This window comes from Podarcis cretensis, assembly GCF_951804945.1.
Source record: "Podarcis cretensis genome assembly, chromosome: 3".
NCBI lineage: Eukaryota > Metazoa > Chordata > Lepidosauria > Squamata > Lacertidae > Podarcis > Podarcis cretensis.
Window position 1 is genome coordinate 125,256,924 of NC_137172.1, and position 15,197 is coordinate 125,272,120.

Sequence of the window (15,197 nt, forward strand, 5' to 3'; positions counted from 1 at the left end):
CTTCTCCTCCGTATATGCTTGCCTGAACCACTAGATCCTATTCAGAGTCCCTGCTTTGTATGTTTCAGCCAAATGAGGTTGAGGCAGGTACACAGCAGACTTGGCAGTGAAAGGCCGGCTGTGGGTGCCAGGCTTTCTTAGTCACTCAGGCTTTTTAAACAGCCGTTGTTTTAAAGAAACAAAATCTGGGCTCTCATTGTGTAAGTTGCATTTATTTTGAAAACTGAGCAGTAAATTATATTTTCCTCCAAACTATGTGTTTTCTGAAAAAAAATACATATTCTACAACTTTTAAAATTGGTTTTACAAAGAACTGTTTGTTGTTCTAGGATACTGGAGAGGCTGGGTGGTGGAAAGGCGAGCTTGGTGGAAAAGAAGGAGTTTTTCCAGACAACTTTGCAGTTCAGATTTATGAATCAGATAAAGATTTTCCTGTAAGTTCTCACTATCATTTTATAGAAATCATGTACCCCTACTTCAAGGCAGAAATAGAACAAATACTGAACATATTTAGCTCATTGGTCATTTTTACTCTTTAGGCCTCATTATTACCGTATTTTTCGCCCTATAGGACGTACTTTTTACCCTCCAAAAATGAAGGGGAAATGTGTGTGCGTCCTATGGGGCGAGTGCAGGCTTTCGCTGAAGCCTGGAGAGCGAGAGGGGTCGGGCTTCCCCTGCCCCTGCCCCAGCCCCACGCCGGGGGGGGGATTCTTTATTCCCCCCCCAAAAAAAAAAAACCAAGATGCTCCCTATGGGGCGAAAAATAACAGTAATTTCTTTTAAAATTACTATTTAGTCATAGCACTTAAGTTACAGAAATATATGCAACTCTTGAAAATTTTACAATACCTGTGGCATTTTACAGACTAGTAATGGCGCTGTGGGTAAAAGCCTCAGCGCCTAGGGCTTGCCGATCGAAAGGTCGGCGGTTCGAATCCCCGCGGCGGGGTGCGCTCCCGCTGCTCGGTCCCAGCGCCTGCCAACCTAGCAGTTCGAAAGCACCCCCGGGTGCAAGTAGATAAATAGGGACCACTTACTGGTGGGAAGGTAAACGGTGTTTCCGTGTGCTGCGCTGGCTCGCCAGATGCAGCTTTGTCACGCTGGCCACGTGACCCGGAAGTGTCTCCGGACAGCGCTGGCCCCCGGCCTCTTGAGTGAGATGGGCGCACAACCCCAGAGTCTGTCAAGACTGGCCCGTACGGGCAGGGGTACCTTTACCTTTTAATGGCATAGTTTGTCCCTGGGTACATCCAGTAAACCAGAGGTGTCCTTAATCCAAGTGCAGCTAACCTACAGCAAAGAAAATCGACTTGCTGGATACACCTGGGGACCATTGTCTAAGTCAGCATATAGCATTCAGCATTATAATTGACCTTCAGTGGTGATTGATATCATGTCCCCTTTGCAGAAGCCAAAGAAGCCACCACCTCCTGCAAAAGGTCCAGGTATGCAAACCAAGATTTTATCTCTTTAACTTTTGACTAAAAGAAGAAGAATTGATTTGGGGCTGGTACACTGTTCTATTGGAGATACACAAGTTTGTTTTTAAAGCCCTGCCTTTTAGTTTAAAATAGTGCTCAAGGTGGTCCAACATTAAAATATACCGTATTTTTCGCCCCATAGGACGCAATTTTCCCCTCCAAAAATGAAGGGGAAATGTGTGTGCGTCCTATGGGGCGAATGCAGGCTTTCGCTGAAGCCTGGAGAGTGAGAGGCGCACCGACCCCTCTTGCTCTCCAGGCTTCAGGAAGCTATCCGCAAGCCTTGCAAGCCCGGCGGGAGTTCCCGCAGGCTCACAAGGTTTGCGGACAGCAGCCTGCAGCCCCGGCGAGTGTCCGCAAGCCTTGCGCGCCTGGCGGGACCTCCCACCGGGCGCGCGAGGCTTGGGGCAGCAGCCTGCCACCCGAAGCACGCAGAGCCCTCCAGAGGGCTCCCTGTGCTTCGGGCGAGTGTCCGCAAGCCTTGCACGCCCGGAGGGAGGTCCCGCTGGGCACGCGAGGCTTGGGGCGGCAGCCTGCCGCCCGAAGCACACGGATCCCTCCGGAGGGCTCCCCGTGCTTCGGGCGAGTGTCCGCAAGCCTTGCACACCCGGCTGGACCTCCCGTCGGGCGCGCGAGGCTTGGGGCGGCAGCCTGCAGCCCGAAGCACGCGGAGCCCTCCGGAGGGTGCCCCATGCTTCGGGCAGGTGTGCACAAGGCTTGGGGCGGCAGCCACGGCTGGGGGGGGGAGGGAATATATTTTTTTTATTCATTCCACCCCCCGCCAAAAAAAAAAAAAAACAACGAGGTGCGTCCTATGGGCCGGTGCGCCCTATAGGACAAAAAATACGGTACTTAAACACAGTTGACCAGTATTAAAGATCATAGGGGAAATCTTGCTATGGCTGAGATTGTATGAGTTCTTAACTCGCAATGTGTACGTAAGCATAAACACCAGTGTGTTGCATGAGTTGCTTTCGTGTGATACCTTGAATGTTATGTATCCAACATTTTCCTACTGTTCCTTTTGTAGCAATGCATATAATAGCATAAAGGGTTTTCCATGACCATGTCATGGAATTATTTCAATTTTTTTTTTTTACAAGGACTGTGGACTTAACACACATTTTGAAATACTTGTACTTTCTTGTGTTGCCTGCCATTTTTGTATAAATTTAAAACTATAAGGATTCTGATTCTCCCTTCCTCCCTCCCCCTCCCCAAAAAAGAAAAAAACATAGTTCCTAAGTTAATTATTGGCTTTGCATTCAGGTTTAAAGCCAGAGTTTCTGATGGCAGAGAAGAAGTTTCCTCTTCCTAAGAATGAAGAAAAAGGTAAAGGCCAGTTTGATCCCTGATCACATCAAGACAATAAATGACTGACACAGTAGTTTATAAAAAAAAAAAAAAAATTAATGTACATGGTCTCTGAACCTGCCATGCCTGACAATTTCTCTGTAGTTGACTACTACTCTACACTCCCCAAGAAACCTTCCCTCTTCATCCACAGGGCTCTCTGACAGGGAAACCTTCGCTGCATCTTTGCCAATTCTTAACATTTGGTGCTTCCGCCGCCTGCATGGGCTTCCCCCTCACTAGGGCCTCGTAAAACATGCCATTCTGTCTTTATGCTCTGTCACTCCTCTGTCAACCATCTCAAGGGCCTGCCAACTGCAGAAGCAACACCGGGACAAGTTTGCTCTGCTGGTTTATCCAGTTCAGAGCTAGGAAGACCGGTAATCCAGTGTAGTTTATTTTCCTCTTCTGGCACATGCTCACTGTTTCTCTCACCCCCCACCCCCTTTTAATGCTTCTCTTGAATAAAGTTCTTAACTGAATTCTGGGCTATCTATCAGTCAAAGGAGATGCAATCAAGTAGGATTTTAATTTATAGCATGCCAAGTTTATTTTATATTGAGACTTTGTGCTACAGAGGTCTGAGAATTTTATGGAATTACTTTACACTACTCTATTTAAACATTTATAGTCTGCCACTCTGTTAAAAAATGCTCACAGTGGTGTACAATTAAAGGTTAATTACTAAAACTGGAATAAGCCAATTCTAAAAGCAGTCATAAGAGAAGATGTGAGCCCTTAGGGCAACAGTGGGGAGTCTGCAGGTCTAGTAAGCCCTGCCATGTGTTTTGGGCAAACCGCCCCCACGTGTCAATCATCTAACATTAGAAGAGGGCAGAGAGAGAGAGAGTGGGGGGGGGGTGGCGAGATAGATGCCTCTTTTTTGTGGTGATACAGTTCCTATTTGCTATACCAACCTTAGCTCCATTGGACTGTAGCTCCCAGAAGGTGGGGCAAGTTCTGTTTCAGACCTCAGACTTAGCCTGGCAACTGTGGGATTACAGTATTAGCTACAAGGGCATGCAGTAGTCTTTATTGTTTGATGCTCGTACAATTTTTAAATGTTTTTCCTTATTTTATTTTTCATCATGGTGTGGTGTTCTACTGCTTTGTTTGTTACCCTGGGCTCCTTTGGGAGGAAGGGCAGGATGGTAATTCAGGGCTCCGCATATGTCAAGACTGACAAATGGTGGACTTATGAAAACGCAGTATCAAAGCATTATGTGAACAAACACTTAAGAACCTTGAGCTGGCATGTTCCCCCTTCACACAGGCTCTGTACTTCAAATGTATTTTTTGGTGGCAATATATTGTTTGATGTTTGTGTAAACAAAGAAACTATGGGTTATTCTTGCTCTGCAAGCCAGCTTGTAAACTGAACCTTGGAGAGATTTCAACAGCGTGTAGAAGTTACAAGATTCCACCCTCTTATTTTGGGCACTTAGCAAATTGATTTGTTCTTTCCTAGCAGGTGAGTATCCAAAGCAGCTAGGGAGACCCAAGAGCTTTTAGAACTACAAAACTCAGGTTTTTGAAATTTAGAGAAATTGCCTATAAAGCATTATAGAGAAAGATTATGGCTGCTTCTTCTTCTTTAGCTCATTTCTTGCTGCCTGTTGCACGTTGCCTGTCATGAACCATGTCCACAAACCTAGAAGGGAAGGAGCCCCTTGGCAAGGATTCAGCTGTTGCCTGGCTCTCCTCAGGGACAGCAGGACCCTCACCAACCGACTCAGGCGTAGGGGGAAAGGCAAAGGACATCAATAAATAGCCATGTCTGTTATAGAGACCATGCCATTTTAAGGATGTTACAGTTAATGTAAAATGAGATACTTTTGGGGTGAGTTTTCTTCCTTAGGGTTGTGGAATTAAGACTGGTTTTCAGCCAGTTTGCATTTTATATGGAGGTCTAGTTGATAACAAGTATGTTGGATGTGAAACTTGTTTTAGTATTTCTAATTCTAATATTATGCAGCATATTATTATGGAGAGAATTACATTTTTAGGAAACAGTTTAGTATAAAGAGTGATGCAGCAAGTTTGAAGAATTGTACATATTACACGGGACGCAGGTGGCGCTGTGGGTTAAAGCCTCAGTGCCTAGGGCTTGCCGATCGAAAGGTCGGCGGTTCGAATCCCTGCGGCGGGGTGCGCTCCCGCTGCTCGGTCCCAGCGCCTGCCAACCTAGCAGTTCGAAAGCACCTCCGGGTGCAAGTAGATAAATAGGGACCGCTTACCAGCGGGAAGGTAAACGGCGTTTCCGTGTGCGGCTCTGGCTCTGGCTCTGGCCAGAGCAGTGATGTCACGCTGGCCACGTGACCTGGAAGTGTCTCCGGACAGCGCTGGCCCCTGGCCTCTTAAGTGAGATGGGCGCACAACCCCAGAGTCTGTCAAGACTGGCCCGTATGGGCAGGGGTACCTTTACCTTTACCTTCACATATTACACAGCCATTTTGGAAGGACTATGGCTTATTGTTGATTCCAGCTGAAAAGTGATAAAGAGCATTTCCTAAGAAGTTAGAAGCCATCAATCAGTTGTATAAACGTGAGAGAGACTCATAGCTGAAATTAACTTTTTACCAGGTACCTGTAGTTGGTGGTTCATAGTATTTCTTGTTGGATATTTTGTATGAGTGTGGGGTTTTTTTTAAAAAAATGTTCTTGATAATTTATATTAAGTATTATATAGATACTATTTATATCTATTTGAGTTTCCTCATTGTTCTGATCATTCTGAAATTCTTACAGTACACATCTTTATCTTTTGATTAAAAGTCAAGGAGTCCATTAGAAATGATGGCTCTTCCTTTCCTAGGGCTCTTGTTGACCCCCCTACTGATTTAGAGAACTTAATAATGTTCATGAATGTTGATGTTTGAGAAATGTAACTTTTTTCAGCTCTTGACTTTCTGGACACCAGCTTCAGTCCCCATGGGACTTTCTGGATCTGAGAATACCGACTAGAAGGGAGTAGTTTGTTGCTTTAGGCCTTAATCCAGTTTTGGCTTTCTCTACTTCTTTCACAGCCAGCCTTGTTCAGAATTCTTCCTAGCAGGGCTACACATTTGGGGGCCCTCTGCTCAGACGGAACACCCTATATCTGGGAGAAGCTCCTAATAAATTGTAACTGCATTATTTGTATGATGTCAGCTTATGAAATAGCTAATGGTAGTTGTAGAAGGTCGTTTTCTTCCAGTCCCCCAAATACTACTGACAGATATTTCTGTTTTATTTGCCAGATGAAAAATCAAGTTTGGATCAGAAAATATCTAAACCAGCAGCTCCTCAAGTACCACCCAAAAAGCCTATCCCACCAAACAAGGCAAATAATGCGTTGAGATCTGGGATTTCTCCTTTAAAATGGCCAGATAAACCAGTTGTGCAACCACCAATATCTAAGTAAGTATGCCCTTTCCTTACACGTGAAAGCCACGGAATTGTAGGGTTGGAAGGGACCCCAAGGATCATCTAGTCCAACCCCAACCACATGCCTACAGGAAGCCCACAGGTAGAACAGGAGGGCAGTTGCCCTCTTCCACTGTTCTCCAGTGGCCAGTATTTGGAGACGGGAGCCTCTGATCCTGGAGGTGGCTGTCATAACTAGCAGTTACTGAAGACACTGCCTTATTCCTTATCTACCCAGTGGGTCGCTGCAGTCTGTAGGAGAGCTTTTCCTGCAAGCTCTAAGCTCTCCAAAGGCCCCTCTGCAGTAACTCAGCAGGGTTTACAGTGTGGTTGCCCCTGTTCTGTGGAACAGCATTTCTGTCAAGATATGACAAGCAACTGCCAGCTGCTCTTTCCAGAAGCACTTGAAGATGTTTTTGTCCCAAAGGCTTTTCCCTGCTGGGTAAATGGGTCTTTACCACAAGTATCCATTTGTTAGGGTTTCAGTCTTGCTTTAAATGTAGTAGTAGTAGTTGTTGTTGTTTTACCTGTTTTAAATTATTCTGTGTGTAATTCTCCTTGAGAGAATGTTTTAGAAGGATGATGAAAGGGAAGAATCCATGCGCAAGAGGAGAGACTGAAGCAGGTGGGACCAGATCCACTCCTGAGCCTCCAAACCAAGATTTGGAGAACTAGATTCATGAGCCTATTTTTATGAACATGTGTATCAAAAAATAAGCCTTAAATTGTCAAAATTATGCTGGGGGGTTTTTGTTTCCCTATTTTGCTGTAATACCTAATGTTAAATTATTTTCTCTTTTAAACACAGGTCAAATGGGGATGTTGTTTCCTGGCGACCAAAATCGGAAATTGAACCAACAACAAAACCAAAGTTAGATTCTGAACAGTTAACACTGAGACCAAAATCAGTAGAGGTAGATTCAGTTGCAATAAACAACTTAAAAGAAGCAGGTAAGCTTTAAAAAGAAAGGAAGAAGTATAACTGGACAAATGTTCTGTTCAGGAAAGCTAATGACATAAATGCGTGGGTTAGTCTGTGGCATAGTACGATGCTTGCTTTTACTGCAGCAGGTTAACACATAGACTTTACACCTGGGTTCGGCAACCTAAGGCCCATGGGCCACATGGACCCTCGCTGCCACTTGGGGACCCCTGCCGCCCGCTCAGTTGGCTAAACCAGTGCGGAGCAGAGCGGGGACCGCCTTCCACGATGCTGGCTCGCTTCGCATTGGCTGCAGGAAGCTCTGCATTGGCGCTTAGTTTTCACAACTTGGCAACCCTGCTCATATACATACATTCATGCATCCTTTTGTTACTCAGGTTGCTGCATTACAGAGACGGTAAGTTGAGACTTGAGTGGCTGAATAGCTGTTTAATCGCATAGAATCATTTACTTAACACTTGTAGTTGTATATGGTATTCTAAATGTTTAATTGCAATCTTATTCTGAGAAAGAGATCAGAAAGTTACAGAGTCAGTTGAGTTTTGTGTCTTGCTCCCAATTTTCATTGTCACCTTTATTTTTAATACGGAGTCCTCTTTTAGCATATTAATTGCCACTCTAATCTTTATTTTCTGCACTGATATTGGTAGAATCATAGATTCATACGAGGGTCATCTAGTCCACTTGCATGCAATGCCCATCGTGGAGCTTCAGAGTCTCCAGCTCTACCGACCAGGCTGTCCCAGCTGTCATATTGTGTTGATGGTTTTTGTCATATATTTTGACAACATTTTATACTTCTCCTCTAAGATTGTTTTCTGAGCTTTAATTGTGACCTCTGTTTTCAAATATTTTCCAGAAATTTCAAGTTTTGATCATATAATAGCTACCTCAGATAATTTAATACATCCCACTGCTAATCGGCCAAAGATGCCTGGCAGGAGGCTTCCCACTCGCTTCCACGGCAGTAATTCTGTGAGTACAGGGAACTGTGTGTCTTCTGTCTATCTTCTGTGTATTGGGGGGTATACCATAAATTTAATCAATAATAGGTAGTAATAATAATAATAATACATAGAAATGTCAGGTTTCATAACTCTTTCACTTACAAGTCTAATGTATATATGAATGAATGTACTAGATGCATAGTACAAATAGGAGTAATAGATGGAAATGTGTGCTTTTAGCTTTTAAAATAGGTGGGTTTGCTTCACACAGAATGCAGATTTTTCCCTTTTCTTTTTTCCTCTAGACTACTCAGAATTTAGGCATAGAGAAAAGTGGGAAGGAGCATAAAGAGGAGGAAGAAAGTGCCAAAGTAAAGCCACCCGAAGTTAAAAAGGTACAGAATTGAGATGGCTTAAGTTAGTTGTGATAAGAAATCTAATAATAGTAGGTCATAATTTTGTTGTATCCACTCATGTAATATGATTCTATACAGAAAAGGCGTATACATTTATTTTGAGTGGCTCATAGAAAAAGTCACTTTAGCTGAATGTACTCTCTGCTGTTCTAAGTAAAATTTCCTCAGAGTATTAGCACTAACTTTGTTAGCAACATACATTTTAAAAACTTGCTTAGAAGATTGCTTGGGAAAGGTAATGAGGGTCATAACTGATACGTTGCTTTTGTGGAGATGCTCTTTGTCAGATGGGCAGAGTTTTAAGAAACACTGAAATAAGCCTGGCTTTCCACTGTGTGGGAAATACAAGAAACTGCTCTTTAAGCCACTGTTGAGTGGCAGGAGTGAGTCTGTGGCCCTCCAAATGTTGCTGCACTTCCACTTCCACCAGGGGAGTCCCTCAGCTTCTAAGGGCCACAGGAGAGCCTCCCCTGCCACCGGCAGCTGTCTTCCCAGGGGTCACTGGAAGTATTTCAAGCTTCCCTTCTTTGCAGGGTCAGCAGCAATTAAGCAGACTTTGCTTGTCCTTCAATATACAATTTTGACAGCTTGCATTATTTGCATAGTGTACATTTACTTATTAGATGACTTCCTTCTTATTTCAGCCATCTCTATTTGCTCAGCCACTTCTGTCTTCATCACCCAGACCAAATTCTTTTGTACTCGGTGCTGTTACTGGGGAAATGAAACTTAAACAGGAAATAGATGAAAGGGAGAAGCCTTCTCTGGAAGACCTCAGGTCACAGGTTTTTGACCTGCTAGCTGTCGTAGAAACACTAAAGAAAGAACATGGGTAAGTGCTAATTTCACTGGATTTATAGAGGAAAGATACAGCAGATTTATGTCATGGCTCTTTTGTGCAAGGATTTTAGCATAGCCTCCTGTATTAATATTATATGATGTCTTAAGGGCAGGGTGGGGACTGGGTTGGCATCAAGTGGGGATCAGCAGGGGCAGTAAGGTTTTGTTTGTTTGTTTGTTTTAAAAAAGAATCTATCTTGCATTTTTTTTTTTATAAAATGGACAAATTGGGATGTGTGTGTGGATATGACCACCCAAGATTTAAGCACTAGCCTGCTAGGCTTCAGCTTTTATCTAGCCAGCATTTTATTCATTTATTTGTTCATTCCATTTAAATACCTCCCAATGTTCCACCTGTGCTCCCTTATGGATTGCAAGGGAGAAGGCCTTTTCTAAGGTTCTCCATCGAGACGCTGAGCAGACCCAGGTGTCCTTAGCTTTAAGGTGTGGGTCTCATGTGCCTTCAGATGATACCCTGAGACTTGAGGAAACTATACTACAGTGGAGTCACATCGCACATGCATTGAACTTGTTCAAATTCAGTCTTAACTTCCTGGTCTCGAGCTGATCTCCAGGCAGAAGTAAAAGCCTGGAATGGAAGTGCAGCTTCTGCCTGGGTCTCCCTCCAGCTCCCTTTTTGTCTTGCTGCTTCCCACTGTTTCAGCCGAGGAAGCCGGGTGCCACTCTGCACCCTCCCCTCCCCTCTGGGGTGTCACAGTGAGGAGGACAGAGTCTGGAGCAGGAACTTGGCTCCCATGGCTGGGACAGCCAGCAGAGAAGCAGTGGTGGGGTGATTGGTTCCTGTGGTGGCCTTCCAAGCAATGGTTGCAGCAGAGGAGTGGCAGGAAGACAGGGATGCAGGCCGAAGGTGCAGCTCCATTGCAGACCTGTTTCTGCCCTGTTCTTCTGCCTGCGTTTCTCAGGGTTTGCTTCCCTTCTGTCTCAGTGTCTCTCCAAGGGAGCCGGGTTGCCTATCGGCACTCTCTCCTCCTTGCCTCAACAACCCAGGGAGCAGGGAAAGCAGTTGTGGAGAACTGAGGGAAGGCAGTGGAGAAACAAGTAGGACATTCACACAGGGCTGCCCCCTGCTTGCCAGCCAGCAGCCAAGAAGTTTGGCGTTAAGCATTTTTGCACTGCCTCTGGAACAAAACTCATGCATGTGATGTGATTCTCCCGTGCTGTAGCCTGCTCCATACCTCTCAGCCCTTCCTTCGAACCATCAGTCATGGGTTGTTTTCCTTGTTTCTTGTTTCATTGGTTGGTGGTGGCAGTTCTTTCTTTGTTTTTCTGAGGGTGGGTCTGAGCCAAGACAGAGGAAAGCAGGAAGGGGCAGCCTCAGAAAGAAGACAAGCCGTTCTCCAGTGTGCCAGCTCCTGTATTCCCACACTTTGGCTGCAATCCCTTACCCTCTTACCTGGGAGAAAGCCCCCTTGAACTCATCACGACTTACTTCTGTGTAAACATATATAGGATTGTTTTTGACTAACAAGCTGTCATGGTTGCTACTTGTATGAGAAACCCTGTAGGGTAATATTTTAAAGACATTCCCTCTAGTGGTAAAAAAAAGGGGAGGGAGCAGTCGAAATGTTTATGGTGCAAGGGCCAGTTACAAAAATGAAATGAGTGTCAATAATGCTCTTTAGTTGCAAATTAACATAGTTTAGTGGTCAGATTTTGCACGATTGTTTAGGAACTATATAAAGCAATATGAATGAGATGGATTTAAACCAGCCGATGTTCTTGCTGATTTAGATCCACACTGTGTAATTCTGGAGGCAAAGCACTTGCGCAACTTTCCTCTGTGGCCGTTCTTTCTGCTTTGAGTCTGGGCATAGTTTATATACTATCATGTTTCTTCAACCACAAAAAGAAGTAAAATTTCACATGACAAAATTTAACTAGGTTTGCCTTTAACTTTTAAAGGAAGGAACTGGAAAAACTGAAAAGGGAGTTGGAGAAAGAGAAGCAGATGCGAAGTAGCCTAGAGGTAATGTGTTTGAATAAGTTATTTGAAGCAGTAGGAGGCTTTGTTTTTCATAATTCCATTATTTTTAGAAGTTGAATGAGGGGCTATTGTTTAATAAAGCAGCCCCTATTGGGGTGGGAGGGGGTGGACCGTGGCAATATGCTGCCCTGTGCAAGACCATTTGATGCGCTCCCCACTGCCCTTGCAGAGCCAGGCTTTGGGAAGGCGGTGTGGGGCTCTGGCAGAGTCCTAGAGCCATTTACCTCCTTCCCAAAGACAGGTAAATACTTGCTCAACTTGAGGAAGGAAGCAAGAGCACTCTAGGGCCCTCTCAGAGTCCTCACACCTCCTTCCCAAAGACAGGCAAGCACTTATTGGGCCTTGAGCAGGTGCCCTCCTCGGCTGCATGCCCAGTGTGACTGCATGGCTCGCTCTGTCCTAAATTCAACTCTGCCACTAAAAAATGCTTCACACATTGACTTTATTGTTTTGCTCACGGGGAGAAGAATTCCCCCAAATACAAAGTAGAGACACTAGACTGGATAGGAAACTTGGGGGAACAATATTGGAGCATTGTTTTTCCTGAGATATCTCCCAGTCCTTAGGTTGAAATCCAGGTGTTGCCATTTCCACGAGTGTTGTTTTGAGAGCAGGAAGGGGGGCATTCAAAATGGCTAAAACCTTTTCTAGAAAACTGGATATATACCGTATTTTTTGCTCTATAAAACTCACTTTTTCCCTCCTAAAAAGTAAGGAGAAATGTGTATGCGTCTTATGGAATGAATGCAGGCTGCGCAGCTATCACAGAAGCCAGAACAGCAAGAGGGATTGCTGCTTTCACTGCGCAGCGATCCCTCTTGCTGTTCTAGCTTCTGAGATTCAGAATATTTTTTTTCTTGGTTTCCTCCTCCAAAAACTAGGTGCGTCTTGTGGTCTGGTGCGTCTTATAGAGCAAAAAATACGGTATATGCCTCATTTAAGATTGTTTAGCAGCTGTTCATGACTAAATTAATCATACTTTTATGCTGTATCACTTTGATGTAGGTTTGTATTAAGGAACAGTTTTTTCATAGAATTGTAGAATTGGAAGGGGCCACGAGGCTCATCTAGTATCTCCTGCAAGGCAGGAATCTTGCCTAAAGTGGAGGCTTGAACCCACGATCCCGTGATTGAGTCTCATGCTCTACCAACAATGCTAGGTGCCAAAATATTGAGGGGATGAGCCCATGCTTCTGCCATGTTTCTTTATGAATCACACCTTAAGCTTAAGTAGCCTCAGTTGCAATTAGTCTAGAAGCAGATAATGAATAACATGAAATTATTATCATTTGTGCTAGTGAAAAGCTTTAGAATTATTATTTTTTAAACCACAGTTTCAATACACATTTGTATTCAACGCATTCAGTTGTGAGCAAATATGTTTATCTGCTGGAGTGTTTTATGGTACAAAACCTAACTTAGGTTAAATGCACATTAATTTCACAAAGATGTTTCAAAGGCTGGATGGCTCAATGAATACAATTGAAATTCTTAAGCTTTTCACTAGCCCTACAATAGAAGATAAGAACTTGTGGGCACCTGATGTTGTTGGCCTGCAACTCCCCTCCTCCCTGACTGATGGCCAGGCTGCCTGGGGCAGATGGGAGTCTGACCACATCTGGGGAGGGGGCACAGGCTCCCCCATCCCGGCTCTGGTGATCAGCTTTCCTACCAAAGATGTTGTAGCACGTATTTAAGCATTACTGGAAAATATAGACAAAGTTATTCATTTCTGTATTAAAAGTTTTAATGTGTCTCATCCACAGGTGGAAATAGAGAAGCTGAAGAAAGCTGTCATAACGACATGAAAGAGCCATAAGACCTTGCCAGGATTTCAGAGTCAAAATACAAATGAAGCTAACTTGACTTTTCTTTTTTTACTTCAAACCAATGAATGGGCAGCATTCCATAAAAAAAGGATAAATGAATATAATCTTCTATTTCGTGAGCTAAGAGAAGAAAATGAACCGCTTTTTTGTTTCTTACCAATATAGGAGGGGCCTTATTTCTTACTGTGCTGGAATCGCAGACCTTTATTTCCTTGGTTTGCTTGAAAATACTACTGAATCTGTATAAAAAGAGGGGTTCTTATTAGATTTTTATTGAGCATCTATAGTCTAATTTTTAAGAGATCTGTACTATATATATAAGGCAGTATATCTTTGCAAAGAAACTCTGTAAAGGAGCCTCTAGGGAGGCACCTGGTCTACCCTTGTACTTACTATAGCCACTACTTTCCCCACAATGCTAAAGGGAATATGATGTTTGTATTTTTTTAATTATTTTTTTTGCATTTCTACCCAGGGTTACACTGTTGTGCCTGTCTGCAGTGAGAGTATTAATAATATGCTGTTTTTATAGTTCAGGATGATGCTGGGAGTTTGTTCTTGCTATGGAGCAGAAAAGTCACAACTGCTTAATAGTTTGAGAAGAATATTCTGTCACTTGCACTATAGGAGTCATGAAAGGGACTTGGGGTTGGACCCCACACAAACCCCCACACCCAGGTCAATGCTTAATTTCCACAACGAATGTGGGCATAAGGTTGAAATGGTCTTGTAATTCACCCTGTTGTGCCTAAATATTGCAGCACATGGCATGCTAAGCAATTCTTCACTTTCATAAATTTTATTCTAACACTACAGTATCTTACAGCTTCATACAGATTTTTAGCACTAATCATAATAGCATTATTAAAATCTTCATGTGACAGTGAAGTGTTTAGAGCTACCCACCTGTTGATGACATGCAATCTTGCCAGGGCTGCTGCTACCTACACTAAGGCACAAGAGGATTCGTAGAGACTGGATTCTTGTGTACATCATAGTACTGCAATGTGCTCCTAAATGAAAGGAGTTGATTTTGTTTGGAAGAAAAACTTCTTTTTGGAGTCATTTTGCCCCTCCCCATTTCTTCCTACAAAGGAGGAAAACTAAAAAGGCTCCACGTTGCATTCAAGCCAATGCTAAAAATACAAAACCCATTCTGTCTCTTGTTTCTCCTTCATTTCTTTTCTAAAAGAGTATAAAAAGGCAATATTTCCAGAGTGGTTTTTAGTTAACCAAATTAAAATAATGTGAAATCTTAACTTTTCCCGTGTCAGTAGTTTTCATGTTCATCTGCTCTCCTTTAATTAAACAAAACTTGGATGGCATAAGTATTTTGTCATAGTTGTATAAGAAAACCAACAATTATTAATTGTTAGCAAGTGCAGAAATCTGAATTTCTACTTGCAGGTATATCACTTGTGAATTAGTGGATTAAAATGCTTGGCAGGGGGTTGGACTCGATGGCCCTTGTGGTCTCTTCCAACTCTATGATTCTATGATTCTATGAAAATATAGGAACGGAAATGGGTGTCTAAAAACAAAATGCCTGTTTGGTTACCATATTGGTGCTTAACTAATGACAAACATCTAATGAATCAGTTGTTAATGTTTTTTTGTTGTTGTTGTTGCCATTTTTCACACTTGCTAACTTACTAGTCAAACCATCAGTCTAGTGCAGCCTTTCTTAACCTTGAGTTCCCAAATATTGCCAGACTCACATCATCCCTGACTGCTGCTGGCTATGGATGATGGCAGTTGTAGTCCAACAACATCTGGGGACCCATGGTTAAGAAAGGCAGATCTAGGAAATCTAATTTGATACTAATTCATATTTTTTCTTGGTCAACAACTTTTGTCTTGTCTTACTAGCCAGACCTGTGACTTGTGTTGCCATTGATTCCTCCTCCCACTGAGTCTCCTGGCATGTGCAGAGGACGTGGGGAGGAGGGCGTCTGCCCCAGAGTTGGGACTTTCT

General features: G+C 43.4%; 1 protein-coding gene across 3 annotated transcripts in view; it reads left to right on the plus strand.

The window, feature by feature from the left end:
* Positions 1-14,481, plus strand: part of CD2AP (CD2 associated protein) — a 41,341-nt gene extending 26,860 nt beyond the window's left edge. For all 3 annotated transcript variants that reach the window (XM_079969854.1, XM_079969853.1, XM_079969852.1), the window contains exons 9-18: positions 330-434; positions 1,412-1,448; positions 2,754-2,816; positions 6,077-6,236; positions 7,051-7,193; positions 8,045-8,160; positions 8,438-8,527; positions 9,193-9,380; positions 11,312-11,375; positions 13,160-14,481. In XM_079969854.1, coding sequence (XP_079825980.1) covers positions 330-434; positions 1,412-1,448; positions 2,754-2,816; positions 6,077-6,236; positions 7,051-7,193; positions 8,045-8,160; positions 8,438-8,527; positions 9,193-9,380; positions 11,312-11,375; positions 13,160-13,201 — 1,008 coding nt within the window. In that variant the 3' untranslated portion in view covers positions 13,202-14,481. The remainder of the gene's footprint in view (positions 1-329; positions 435-1,411; positions 1,449-2,753; positions 2,817-6,076; positions 6,237-7,050; positions 7,194-8,044; positions 8,161-8,437; positions 8,528-9,192; positions 9,381-11,311; positions 11,376-13,159) is intronic.
* The last annotated feature ends 716 nt before the right edge of the window (positions 14,482-15,197 follow it).